The 14,076-nt window shown below is 53.0% G+C and overlaps 1 protein-coding gene across 1 annotated transcript in view; it reads left to right on the forward strand.

Annotated features, from left to right (window-relative positions):
- The window catches only part of PLXNA2 (plexin A2), a 178,801-nt gene that overhangs the window by 147,733 nt on the left and 16,992 nt on the right, over window positions 1-14,076 (forward strand). The window contains exons 16-22 of the mRNA XM_075521525.1: window positions 1,338-1,505; window positions 2,849-2,942; window positions 4,830-5,069; window positions 5,254-5,397; window positions 6,575-6,809; window positions 8,302-8,444; window positions 10,105-10,373. Of these exons, the coding sequence (XP_075377640.1) occupies window positions 1,338-1,505; window positions 2,849-2,942; window positions 4,830-5,069; window positions 5,254-5,397; window positions 6,575-6,809; window positions 8,302-8,444; window positions 10,105-10,373 (1,293 nt within the window). The remainder of the gene's footprint in view (window positions 1-1,337; window positions 1,506-2,848; window positions 2,943-4,829; window positions 5,070-5,253; window positions 5,398-6,574; window positions 6,810-8,301; window positions 8,445-10,104; window positions 10,374-14,076) is intronic.

A 14,076-nucleotide genomic window follows, 5' to 3' on the forward strand; every position in this document is an offset into this window, starting at 1 on the left:
GGAGAGCGGGAAGGGGTAGACACGTAATTGCATCAATAGAAAGAGTCAAGTCCAATTTGTTTTAGATATTTTAGGAGGTTGTTTCTGTTCCCTCGGTTGTGGTGGACAGGCGTGCCAAGGTGTGAGCTGGGAACATTGTGGTACCCGCTGTTTGATACCCCCTGAAATGCCCAGTGCTGAGTGACGTGCCCGTACTCCTCGGGGAGGGTGGGGAGTGTGAAAGGGCCCCGAGAAGGGAACCACACAGCAACCCCTTGCCCAGGTAGAGGCACGGGAGCTTTGCTGGAAGCAGAGCAGGGGCACGGCTGCGCTCGAGCCTCAGCTCTTCAGGCACCTCCGCGAGTTGCGCAGCCTCGGAGGAGGGCGAGGATGGTGAAGCCTGGACCTTCAGGAGTGCCAGGTTCTGATTTAAGTGCCAAACTGGCAGCGAGGTACTGAAGACCTGCCTGCCCTCTCCCCTCTGAGAAGCCAAAGCTAAATGAGCCACGGAAACAGCGCGGCCTTTTTGGCGAGCCGGGGGCAGGTTTGGGCAGGCGGGACGACCCGTGGGCGGCCGTGCAGGGCCACTGGCCTTCCAGGGACGTCACTCCAGCACTTTTTGTAGGAACAGGGTCCAGGCTCGCCGCAGAGCTGTGCGGTTCCTTGCAGCTCTCTCCCGGCAGCGGGAGCGGCACCGCTCAGATCTCATTCCCCTTCTCCATCCATCCGCCCACCGGCGCCTTTGTGCTTTGACAGCACCTCGCTACCCTGCCGCCTCGACCTTCTCCGGGGCTCCGATGGAAGCAGATGGTCTGTTGTGTCTGGCCAGCCAGCGCCGAGGCCGAGGTCACCCCTGCTCTGACGGGCAGACAAAGCCGGAAGGCAGCGGTGACGGTGGCATCGCCCTTCCCAGGCGGGGGCTTCGCAGGCTCCATTATGCCGCTCACAAGGGCCCGTGTGTGCAGTGGGGTGGGGAGGGGAAGAATTTGGCTTTTGAGTGAGCTTATGCATCCCATTTAAAAAGCAGCCATCTGTTTTCACACGCCCAACAGAAGGCAGCGGGTTCACAGAGGGATGCGGGAGGCTGCAGCTTGGCACAAAGAGTAATTTCAGGGAGCCTGCGCTTCGCTCTTGGTGGGCAGGCAGAGTCCCCTCCCGCGTGGAGCTCCGTTCCCTCCTTCCCGTGCCAGTGAAGCCCTCCTGCCCGTCTCCAGAGCTCATCCCCTTCGCGGGTGTCAGGTCTGGGGCTGACTGATGGCTCAGCCTTTTACTGCGGGGCGGCGCCAGGACAAAGGGTCGTTTTCTGCCCCCACGCCATGGCCGCCCGTTAACGCTTCCCCGGCTTCTCTCTTGCGCAGGCGATCCATGAACGAGATCGTCTGCGTGTCGGCCCCGTCAGCCCACGGCCTAGGGGCTGTTCACGTCTCCGTCAGCGTCGACCGGGCTCAGCTGGAGCGGACCTTGCTGTTTGAGTACATCGACGATCCGAAGGTGCAGCACATCGAACCTGAGTGGAGCATTGCCAGGTAACGCAAGGCTCTGACAGCGGGTCCTCAACAGCGGGAGAGGAGCCAGCTCGCCCGGTCTGGGTCTTCTCTCTCAGCATACGCTCAGTGAGGGCAAAAGAGGGTCAACTTGGAAATGCACGTCCCACCCAGCGTCATGGATTTGTCAGTGCTGGGCGTTCGCATTTACCGAAAATCAGGTCCAGTGTAACTAAAGTAGTTGTATTGATCAAGGCAATTACAGCAGTAGCAGTTTGCACCAAGATTCTGGGAGCACGAATAAAGCCCCAAGATCACTTCCATCTGCTGAAGAAGTGCACAATTGCTCATTAAAGGCTCCTTCTTGTAGTCCTGGAATAAAACAAAACCAGCAACCACCAAGAAAGGAGAAAGCTGATGCTAATCAAAATGTACTGTTTGTCCCAGATTCGCTGCTAGGAACGGGGCGGCCGGCGCTGTCACATCACCGTGACGTCGTCACTGCTAAAAACCCCGGGCCATACTTGTCCCCTGGTGTTATTTTAATGGTTGTGCTCACAAGGGCTGTAACACAGCTATTCATTTCAAATTCCAATTATTTTTTAAAACTGTCCGTGAAAGAAGTAAGTGTCTCGCAGCAGGCTGCGCGAGATGTTTGCTTTGAGCCCAGACTGAAGATGGTGCCTGGTTTGGGGTGAGGGGGGTTAGATGGGCCGGTCAGGACTGCTAACAGAGGGGTCTAAGGGACCCGCTGGGCTCTGCTGCAGAGGTGCTGGAGACTCGGGTGAATCTGGGCTGTGCTGCTCCAATTAACACAGGGAAGAAGAAGCCAAGAGTGAAAGACTTTGCTGAGGGGCCCTGGCTGTAGGAGAATGGGGGTACTGTAGCCTGGGGGGGTTGTGTCCTCCCTGGCCCCGATGGCACCGGCTGCTCTTCATCCCTCCCCAGCTCTGGGCGACAACGTGCTGCGGCTGCAGTCCAGATGCAAGTGCACGTCAGTTCCTTCACTGCACGTACCATTTACCGTGTTCCTTAAAAACTTCACTATGTAAATCATTAAACACCGTGACTAATTTATTGTCTTACGTATTTAGTCTCAGCTCAGTTGATTTGTTTGGTCCCATTTCCCATCCTGCTGCCTTGCAATGCTGTTTGGTGGGAGAGGGTGCAGCTGAGAGTAGAGAATCTAGCTAACGTGTGAGACACCACTCCCCAGCGACTCGGGGAGTGGGTATTAATCCACGCTGTCGCCTGGTGCCTGAAGTCTCTGCAGAAAACATCTTTCTGAGATCAACAAGCATCCTTATTGTCAAGCACAGTCTCTCTGCACAGCCCCAGCCCCTCCTGCCCGATGCATTAATCAGGTGTCTCCTGGTTCTCCGCAGCGGACACACGCCTCTGACCGTCACCGGCTCCAACCTAGACGTGATCCAGGAGCCGAGGATCCGCGTCAAGTACAACGGCAAGGAGTTTGTCAACGTAAGTAGCTGCTGTCAGCGCGGCGCGGCCGGGCTGTGCCTGGGAGCGTCCCTGTGCGCTGCCGCACGGCGGGTCCCCCCCCAGATGCCCACGCATGGTTACTGGTGCCGGTGCTCTCTGCGTGGTGAGACTTGCCGTGGCAAAAGCTGCTGAAAGGGGGTATTGCCCTAGACTTACCCAAACCGTTAGCAGCAAAACCTGGGGACCCGGGAAAGAAGGGTGTTGACACACACAAATGGGAAATTGCTTCCTCAGCAACACAGTAACTGCCAAGGAGTTTTCAAAGCTAGAAATGGAGGACCCCATTTTAGGTCATCTCCATCACCTCAAATTCTGTCTTGGGTCAGATAAACTTGTTTCACTCCTGAAATTCCCCCTTTTGTCAGAGCCCCTAAGCCCCGAGAGCTCTCCTCTCCCCAGCATCCTTCCCTTCCCTGTACCTAGCTCAGCTGTGCAAGCACATGATGATGATGATGATGGGAAGCCCAAGTGTAGCTGTCCCCATCATCCCCAGCTGCTTCTCGCTTCCCATTTTAGTCCTGCTCTTGCTGTAAAAGCCCAGAGCTAGGCACGGAGACCTGCCAGCTATGAGGCTGCTATGTTTAACTAGTCTCTCCCTAGCTGCCTCTCTATAAATAAACCTCCTATTCCCACAGCTCTGGGCCTGGCAAGCCTGTACCAGCCCGGGGAGGGAAGCAGAGAGGGGAACCGCTTCTGAACAAGAAGCTTGCAGGCCGCTTTTGCAGCTTGATCACTGCGGTAAGGCCAGGTCCTGCTTCCCTGCGCCCTCCTCGCCGTGCGAAGGATGCTGGGCGTGCGGCTCCGGGGATTTTGGTGAAGCCGGGTGTTATTTTTATGCCTCCTTCCCCTCCTCCCTCCTACCACCCTGATGTTCCCGAAGCAAGGAGTTGGTAGCAGAGTTTGGGATTAACCTGGAATGCCACCTCCTTCCCCTATCTGTATTTTTTCAGTCCAAGAGTGAGAAACTGAAATGAATCCTCAGCTAAACGGGAACTACGCAATGTTCTTGTATGCTACAAATAAGAATTGTACCTGCAGGACCTGCAGAGATTATTTTGACCAAGTAAAACTGAAAAATATTGTTTCTATGCAGTGATCTTTCTGACTGAATCTGTATTATCTTGGAAAGGGCAAATCACTTAGCAGTCTTTTCCTATTCGCTTTCTCCCTTCCCCTCTGAAGACCTTTTTCATCTGAGCTCTTTTTAAAAAGACATCTAATTTTGTTGTTAGCAGTTGCAGTTATAGTGCTACAAAAATAATTCTGAAGACACAAAATTGAGTGAAATTAAATCTTCCCCTTACGGAGGGAGGCCAAACGGTTGGGCTCTTGCTGCTTTATAAGGCAAGAGTCTCATAAATCAGCCAGCTCCCTGCTTCCAGGGCTGGAGGAGCCGTGGGTGTCCTCAGCCCGGCGGGAGATGACCTTCACGTTACCTCCGAGCGTCAGATGATCGCTCCTCTCCCTCGCTGGCATTAGGGAATTGCCTCTAATCACCAATTTGTAGCAGGGACCAGGTATTCGCTAAGGGTTGTTTCAAAGCCAGCATTGCCAAAGAGGATGCGACTGGAAAGAAAAGAAAAAATAAAGAAAAAGGGCTCAGTGATCTGCTACGTGAGCCTCTAGCTCCTTTAAAACACTGCTCATTTTGAAGCTCGCTGTCTCTGCACCAGTGCCTTCTTGCTGGCCGGAGGGGAAGCAAATTCCCCCAAACTATGGCTGCAATGCATCAAACCTGGATTAAATATTTCCAGCTAAACTTGAATCCACTGGACTTTTCAGGGAGTATTTAAGGAATCAGAACATCATTGTCCAGGTCAGGGTAAAGTTTTGCCTGCCGTCTTTCAAATCATCGCCTTCCCGCAGGTCTGCAAGGTGGTGAACGCCACGGCACTGGCCTGCCTCGCCCCCCCCCTCACCTCCGAGTACCGGCCCGGCCTGGACGCCGTCGAGCGGCCGGATGAGTTTGGGTTTATCTTTAACAACGTGCAGTCCCTGCTGGTCTACAACGACACCAAGTTCATATACTACCCCAACCCGACGTTTGAACTCCTAAGCCCAACTGGGGTGCTGGAGCAGAAGCCGGGGTCACCCATCATCCTGAAGGTAAGGAGACCCTTATTCACCCAGGGGGAAGCAGCAAAAAAATCCAAGAGAGAGGAGTTTTCTGTCCCCTTTGGAGATTGGGGTACACTAGATGGACTCCCATCGTTTGCCCAAGCTGGGAACGAGATGAAAATCAGAGAAATGCGTTGCATCTTTGTACAGTCTTCTCTCCCCTTGTCCCTAGGGCAGAAACCTGTGCCCACCCGCTCCTGGAGGAGCAAAGCTCAACTACACCGTGCTGATCGGAGAAACACCCTGCACCGTCACCGTCTCCGAGACCCAGCTGCTGTGCGAGCCGCCAAATCTCACCGGACAGCACAAAGTGATGGTGAGGGACCAAACACTCCTGTCAGCATCCCTTCCCTCCCTCCCATCCTTTCTCCTCCTCCATCATCTCCCTGACTCACTCAGGTATTGAGTGCAATTTCTTGTCCAAGGGTCGGTAGGATTTTAGATCTTTATGGCTGTCTAATTGGAAGCTTAAAATATTGATGTGGATTAGCATGGAGAAACTTCTTATTTCCTCCTTGAGACTCACCGTCTACTATCAGAGCCTTCTAGAAGGAACAAATATTTCTGCCTTCAGCACCAGGTACCATCCTTTCTCTGGTGCTGCTTGCTCTTCCTTCAGTACGAGGGGAGACCATTTTCAGTTGGCTGTGTTCGCCCTCCTGTAGGATAGGAAGGGATTTTATCAATCCTTGTAGCCAGACCTGATCTGCTAAGTGGATGGAAAAGTTTTGCCTTTTCCCGAAGCAGAAACAGCTAGGGGCATCTGAACGCTGGACTGGTTGGATCAACGGCCTCGCCCAGGATAACAGTCGATGTCTTCTTCTGCTTTGGTTTTGGGCGTTTCTGCTTCCTCTGATCCACTCGCAGACCAAGCACGCAGCTGCCGAAGTGCTTGAGTAGAGCCCAAATGAGATTGTAATTGTGATTTATTTCCCTTTAAGTTCAGCATCCAAAACATATTCGGATTATCACAGCGTGATTCACAGAAGCGCAACCTGCCTGAGAGCTGCTTGCATCTGTGGCCAGGGCACATCCAGGAAAAGCCTGTCCCGGCATTAACCTCCAGCTGGTTGCTCTGTAGCTTTCACATGGGGCTTTCTCTTCCCTTCTCTGCTCTCTCTTTCCAGTCGCTCTGGTTTCTTGTCAGGGAAATTATCACCGGGTTGCTAATGTCCACGGTTTACAAAAGGGAGTTGAAAGCTTATAAAATGAAAGTCAAATGGAGCCATCAGATAATAAGAACAAAGCCCAGATAGCGAAGGGCTGGCACATTTATCATGACTTGAAGCCTCCCTGTGTTCACATAAGCTGCACCCTCTGTGTTTGGAGGCGATCGGAGTTGCTATAGTCTCGGCTGAAAGAGAGGCAGCTGAGCGCTTCCTTAGGGGTCGGTACAGCCCGTGTGGGGTGGGCCCTGGCCAGGAAGGACGGGGCTTTGGGGCAGGCTGACGCCCTTACCGGAAGCTGCTGGTTACCTCCGTTGTGCTTTGTAGGTGCGCGTTGGTGGTATCGTCTTCTCCCCTGGTTCGGTGAGCATCATCTCAGACAGCCTCCTGACCCTGCCAGCCATCGTCAGCATCGCGGCCGGAGGCAGCCTGCTCCTCATCATCGTCATCATCGTCCTCATCGCCTACAAGCGCAAGTCCCGAGAGAACGACCTGACCCTCAAGAGGCTGCAGATGCAGATGGACAATCTGGAGTCCCGGGTGGCCCTGGAGTGCAAGGAGGGTCAGTACTGCCCGGGACTGGGCACCCTCTGCGTGCTGCAGGCCCCTGCTCTGGTCCCCAGCTTTCCCCACCGGAGCCACCCCAGTCACCCGAATTTTTGCAGAGAGGAGCAGGGTGCGTGCCCTGCGAGGCTGCGTGGGAGGGTGGGCAGCGACAAGCGTGTCAGCGGCAGACACGGCTCTGCTGCCTAACGTGCAGAGAATAGGATTAGAGCTTGATCCTGCTTAAGCGACACGCCTGGATCGCATTGTGAGGACGGTGCGAGCCCCAGGGTGCCCGGCACAAAATGCCCTCTTGTCTAATGGCCTTTTAGTAAAGGGCTTTTAAAAAGGCTGAGTGAGGTAGGGAGTGGAGGAGACTGGGACCCCCAAGAAACAGCACGTATCCCAGGTGGAAGGCAGTAGGGCTGCAAAGCTGATCCAGTCCCTCCTCCAGTCTCTAAGATGGGAGCCCAGAGCAGCTGGAGCAGGTCTGAGGGATAGGAAGAAGCTCCTCAAGCGTTTGCTTCTGGGAAATCTTGTGGGTTATTTGGAGCAGCTAGACCTGCCGCTTGCAGATTTCAACACCCACGAGTCCTGTCCCTTGCAAGGAGGGGGCTGAGCCTGGCCTCTCTGCAGGGGAGCGAGGGTGGAGGTGGGCAGTCGTTTCTGTAGCTGGTGGGTTGAGACAAAAAGCGTTCTGGGGAGGGGTGCTGCTCTTGTTTCGTACGTCCTTCAGCTGGAAGGGAGCTTAGTGAATCAAAGAAAAATAAATAGAAAGCTGCAAATTTCACAGTGTGACCGCTGTATATGTAGAGTGTTGCATTGGATTTGTTCAGCTGATTTTAAAAGGATAGCCTTGGAAGCACAGGACAAAAAATGAGATGTATTCAGGAAAGACCACAGCTTCAGCCTGGGCACAGCCTAGCCGGGGTACAGAGACCTCACTGAGCCCACATTTCATACTTGGGAGAATGAACACAGGGACACACATACAGCTGTATAACATGGTGATGTTATGTTACGAGAGGAAGAATAAATTCCTTCCTGACCCCTGCAGCAGGCAGTTTCTGCTTGGATCTGATCTGCATCAGATTTGATTATTTTGGCAACTGTTGATAGGGGAGGAGAAGAAGAAGAAAGGAAAATATGGGAGGTACCGAGTTATGAACATAGATCCTCATTTCTATCCGCAGCCTTTAAAGGTGGTTTAGGTGTGTATACACAGGTGTGAACTGCATACAAATTAATAAGCATCTTTTGTTCTCGTCATCTGCTCTGTGCAGTGCGTGCTCTCTCGCTCTCGGCTGCCGAGACAGTCTCCAAGGGCGAGGGTCTGTCTGAGCTACGTGGCAAGCTCTCCTCTGAATCGGGTTCCTGAGCTGGCCCCTTTACAGTTGCTGCCGTGCCCCCAAGGAGAGCAGCAGCCAGCCCTCCCCGAAGCCTCTGCCCCGCAGCCTCGGCTCCCGGAGCTCACGTGTGTTTCTCTGTCTTGTTCTGTTCTCCCCGAATAGCTTTTGCAGAGCTGCAGACAGACATCAATGAATTAACCAGCGACCTGGATCGCTCCGGGATCCCGTACCTCGACTATCGGACGTATGCCATGAGGGTCCTTTTCCCTGGCATCGAGGACCATCCTGTCCTGCGGGAGCTGGAGGTAACGAACAGGCTGTGCTCCGGCCCTTCGAAGTTTCCCTGAGCCCTCGGGGAAGCCAGCGTGAAACCCCAAAGCACCTTTATGCCTTCCACACCAAATCTTATTAGAGGCACTGGGGTTAGCAGGATGAGCCCCGAGTTCATTTTAAATAAGGCGCTGGTGTTTTATCTCCGTCGCACATTGCTTGATCCCGTTCGGTTTCTTCTCCCCGGTGTTGCTTTAGTTTTATTTTATGGGGTTTTGTATTGCTATAGGCCAGCAGCGAAGCATGCCAGGTAAGTTATCGGTGTCTTTTTAAAGTCCTCCTTAATCACCTTGCGGTGCAGGGGAAGGCTGTGTGCCTGGGAGCATCCTGCCTGGAGCATCCTGCTGCTGCTGCTCTTCCATGGCGTGTCCACAGGAGGGCAAGCGCCGAGCCCAGGCACGGCCGGCCTCCCGCTTGCCTGTGCGCAAGCACTTCCATTTCCCTGGTTTTTCCACCAGTATGCGTAAATACATACGTAAGGGTTTCACTGAGGATTTAGGAGAATAGTTAACAGACAAGGGTCCATCAGATCGCCTTGCAGATAGGCCCTGCTCACCCGTGAGAGTGCAAAAAAAAATAATGATGGTGCTTCAAGAAACATGATCAGCCACCGAGCGTGGGGCTGCCATCCTCCACCTGGGATGCCCAAGGTCCCGGCCTCAGCGCTCCCTCTCGGACACTGGCATTGCTCCAGTAATCCCTGAAAGTCCTGTTGCCTTCACAGCGACCGGGGGGTGGCCCAGATCTTCAGCCAGAGATGTAAGAGGAAGAAGTCTTGCTTGCTCGTGCTCCAGGCAAGCATTGCTTTCCCAGGCAAGCACAACTTAGCGTCATGCATCGAATTAGATTCCCTTCTGGTGGGCCACCGCCACTGAGCAGTTGCCGTGGTGTTGGTAAAGCTCAGCAGGCTTTGGACCAGCCTCTCCCAGCCCGTTCCCATGCCCTGAGTTTTCCAGTCCCACGCATTATGTTCGCTGTTCAAATTGCCAAATAAGCTGATGCTCTAGCAAACAAATATGAGTGCTTTTTATTTGTTTTACTCATGAAAAACAGAATTGCAGAAGTGATAAATGTGTTGCCAATTACACAGTTGCTTAATTATGTAACGTTAGTAAAACCAATACATAAGTCTCCAAGATGTTTGGTAAAGAGTTGCTTAATGTAGTTCATCATTTTCACTTGTAATGAATTACTTGAATCTGCAACTGGCTGAAAGCCTCAATTAATTTTTTACGCTTGTCCCATAATAAAGCAATAGTCTAAATTAGTATTTAATTTACTTACAAGAGTGTCACTTTTTGTGCAGAACAAGCAAAATTGTATGTCATTTATAGGGCCGTTAGCCTCAAAGCAGCAGCTTTATGGCATGCAGAGTACAGCTCGGAGCAATGATTAAAGTGAGCCGTGCTGAAGTGCTGGGGGAGGACAGAAAGAGTGATGCTTGTTCAGGACCGGCCAGAGACCACGTCTGGGGATGCTGAGACCCTGAGAGATGGGGTGCTGGCTTGTGCACCCCAGGTTAAAGCATTCACCCCACCCATAGTGCTGGCAGAATGACCTGCGGCAGTGCAGGGCTGCCCTCCAGTCCCTTGTCTTCCCGTTCTCGGCTGATGGTCGTGCTCTCCTCCACCACAGGTCCAAGGGAACGGGCAGCAGAGCGTGGAGAAAGCCTTGAAGCTCTTTGCTCAGCTGATCAACAACAAAGTCTTCCTGCTGACCTTCATCCGAACGCTGGAGCTGCAGCGCAGCTTCTCCATGCGCGATCGCGGCAACGTGGCCTCGCTCATCATGACGGGTCTGCAAGGCAAGCTGGAGTACGCCACCGATGTGCTGAAGCAGCTGCTCTCAGACCTCATCGAGAAGAACCTGGAAAACAAGAACCACCCCAAACTGCTCCTGCGCAGGTAACGCAGGGGGACGGGGAGGAGACGGGGCTGCCCAGCTGTGCTGCTGGTAGCATCCGGGGGCTCTGTGGGACCGGGGTGCTGGCTTTGGAAGGAGAATGCAGCTCTCCACGGGGGACTTTGGATGACCCATCCATTTCCTCACCTGTCTCTGGGACACAGGGTTAACTCTACTGTATGACACCACAGATGGTTGAACAGGGTCTTAAATTGGATCCAAGAGAGCTATTACCTCTGATGTGTCTGTCTCACTCATAATCTCTTACGTTGCCCCAGCCCCAGCAGTCCCCCCCTCCCCTGGCTTGGCTGAGAGCAGGTGATGAAGCCAGCACTGTTGGTATCCCACGAGAGTGAGGTCGTTTCCCCGGTGTGCGAGACGCCAATATACACCCAGGGCAGAGGTATTTTATTTCGTGTCTGTGCAGAGATGGGTGCTAGGTGGCAGCTCCACAAAGCTAGCACAAAGTTCGGTCACGCAGGTACAGTATTTATACAGTCTAGCTATGCATAGGCATAAGTAATTACACAAAGCAGTTTTCCATTGGTCTACATTTCTCTTATTTCAACTTAAAGCTACAGTGCTACTTTAATATTCTGCGCACGCTCAGAGGTGAGGGGTCTCCGCCTGGGCCGGGGTCTCCAGCTCGAGGGGTGTGACTTTGAGTGTTATAATGGGGATAGTTCGCGTGAGGGTGCTTCTTATCACGCTTCTGCTAGTTGGTTCAGATGGTTCCCAAAACATCTTAGTTAGCTCACATACTTCTCCCGGATGTGCTTTACTCCCAAGGACAGTAATTCTTGTTTAGACGTTCCGCGTTCCAGCCTGAGTCCCCCTTATCAGCTTTAAGTAAGCCCTGGCCTTCCACCAGCTCCTGTTAGGCTACCCTGTTAGGCTACCCTGTTAGGCTACCCTGTCCCCTCTGCCATCCAGCTGCCTCCTTCTTGCCCTGCCCTGCCTGCATCCACCTGACCGAGCTCTTGCTTCTCTCACCTGTGTGCGCAGAGATGCCCGAGCAGTTCAGCACAGAGGTTTAGCCCCCGCTGCCGGTCCTGTGCGGGGCTGCTTCAGGGCAGCGTCGTGGCGGGGAGGTGAATGGCACAAAAACTGGAGCTCTCCATCGTGTGCACGTTGCTGGTACCAAGCAGCGTCCTGTGCATCCAGGCAGGGAAGAGGAGGCACCAGCTCAGGTACAGCAGGGTCTGGAGGAGCAGAGATGCAGCTCCTTAAGTCACCTTACTGGACTTTTATGAGCAGGAGCCTGATTTCTTACATGTACAGTACTTAGGGTCCTTGCTCCCATGAGCTGTGGTATTATCGTGGCGAGTAAAGCATTAAAGACCTAGTGAAGAAGCGTACCTCTTGGATGGGCAGTGCCGTGAATTGCCCCTGGAGCCGTCAGGCTGGCCAGCAAGGCTTGGTCCCCCTCCTGATGGCAGCCCATCCTCTGCAGCCAGGGTGCCTGTGTGACCTTCACCCTCACGTGTCTGAGATACCTTGCAGGTATTTATGGGCTTTATCCTCACAGCATCCATGTCTGCCTGGATGGAGCAGCAGCGCTTGTGTTTCACAGCGGGGGGAAGCAGCTCAAGAATGGATTAAGCGCCTCACCCAAGATCGTGCTGGGAAATGGCAGAAGGAAAAAGGGGGAAAAGTGTGTATTAATGTAGGCCAGATCAGCAGCCACAAGCAAAAGGCTACCCCTGTTCTCCATGTCGTGAGTCACTTCCATCCCGTGTCCCTTTGGGTCCTGGCTGTGCTGCAGAGCCTGGCCTCAGCCGGCGGCAGGAACGCGGTTGCCCCATCGGCTGCGCCCGCGGCTCCGCCAGCATCTCGCTGGAGCGAGCGGATGAAGGCGAGGGGAGGATTTCACAGCTCCAGGAAAATTTCAGGGATTCCTCCAGCCATAATGAATATACTTGACAGGAAATTGCTTTAAATCTGGCTGTGTTTGCGGAGGCAATAACTCATATCGGAAAAGGAAGCCGTCTTAATTTCCCCCGTGGTTTGACGAGTCGCTGGGAAGACGTCTTCTGCCTCAGCCATCAATAATGACTTTTCGTGGTGCTCCAAAAATACACGGCTGGTGATCAGAGCCGTGCCCGCTCCTCCCCGCAGCACCCAGCAAAGAGATGGGCCGTGGGCAATGCCAGCAGTGCCGGGGCTGGCTGTCCTGGGCCAGGATTTAGCTATTTCATGGGAAACCTACGGCTGGAGTCCTGTCCCAGCCCTGTGCCCCGCGGGCTCCCGGGTGGTGTTGGTGCACAAAACAGCCTGGGCTGGAACATCTTGCTCTGACTTAATAAGGAGTGATCAGCCACAAAGTGAGATTTTTTTTTTTATATATATATTTTTTGAGCTCTCCGGTGGCAGCAGCTGATAATTGGCACTCAGTTCTTTCTCTCTTTCTTCCTTGTTTCCCCCTCTCTCTTTCTTCTGCAACTACCCCTCGCGGGAGACAGCAAAAAAGTTGACATTAAATCAAATAGCTGCTCTGGTTTCTGGCACAGAGAGCAGCACACAGCAGTTCAGAGACCTAGATATAGCAGGGAAAATTAATAAAATACATATTTATTTTTTGGGTTCTCTCAGCTCTTTTTGTTTAGTTTTGTTTTATTCCCGGTGACGCAGAAAGTCAGAGGAGCAGCCAAGGCATGGGTTGCTGGCATCAGACTCCTTTGGAAAGTCATCCCTGGATCGTGCTTTGCCCTTGTTATGCGGTCAATATGAGAAGGGTTTTCTCCAAGTCTAGGGATTCTCTCCTGCCACATTAATCTTCAGGAGCTTATTCTTTATTTTTAGAGGCAGATCTATTAGAGCGTTTCAGATACCAGCCCGGCGACGGAGCAAGAGCGATGCCTGCCGAGGGGCAGCGCAAAGCCCCGCAGCAGCTATTGCCGTGGCTCAGCAGACCCCTCCTCGCTCAGCAGAGAGAAAGAGAGGTCAGGCCCCGTGGCGGCAGGCAGAGTTTAAGGGATGGCTTACCCAGCCCTCCAGCACCGATCCCATTTCAAAGGCAGAGGAGGCCAAGGAAAGTATATACAGCAGGCTCGTTTGCAAGGAGCCTACGGTGCTCGTGCTGCACCCAGCAGTGATGAAGGTTATAAGCAGCCCCTTTCCTTAGCCAGTGTAGGACAGCGATGATTAACTTCATTGTTGGCCATTCCCGGGACTGATGTACTGCAAATCTCTCACGGCGTCAGTCCGTGTCGAGATGAGAGTGAGATTCGGTGCTCGGAGGCAAGGAGAAATGGGATTTGACAGAGATGCTCCAAGGTGTTTCTTTTTTGCTGTTCCATTCAGCTGATTTTGTATTTCTGACACAGAAATAAAAGGGAACAGCGAGGCACGGGAGTATCCGATACCCTTCTCCCACACAATATGCCCCAACTTCTCCGTCACTCCGTATTTCAGTTATTTTTACAGTGCCAGTGTTGGTGTCAGGCCATGAGCAGCCAAGAGGGACGGGACACAGTATTACTTCACTGGTAGGGCTAATCGGGAGGCTTGCCAATTTTTAATTTAATATTCTGTTAACAAAGCAGTTTATTAAATTAATATTCACCCTGAAGTCCTGAGCGTATCATGTTCTGAGTTTTTCACCTATTCTTTGGTTTGTATCATTGACTCTCCATTTTCTGTGGCTCGTTGGTGCGGCAGCGTGCTAGTGGCTCTCCTCCTTAATTGGGTGACTGAAATATTTTA

The sequence above is a fragment of the Mycteria americana genome, chromosome 20, assembly GCF_035582795.1.
Source record: "Mycteria americana isolate JAX WOST 10 ecotype Jacksonville Zoo and Gardens chromosome 20, USCA_MyAme_1.0, whole genome shotgun sequence".
NCBI lineage: Eukaryota > Metazoa > Chordata > Aves > Ciconiiformes > Ciconiidae > Mycteria > Mycteria americana.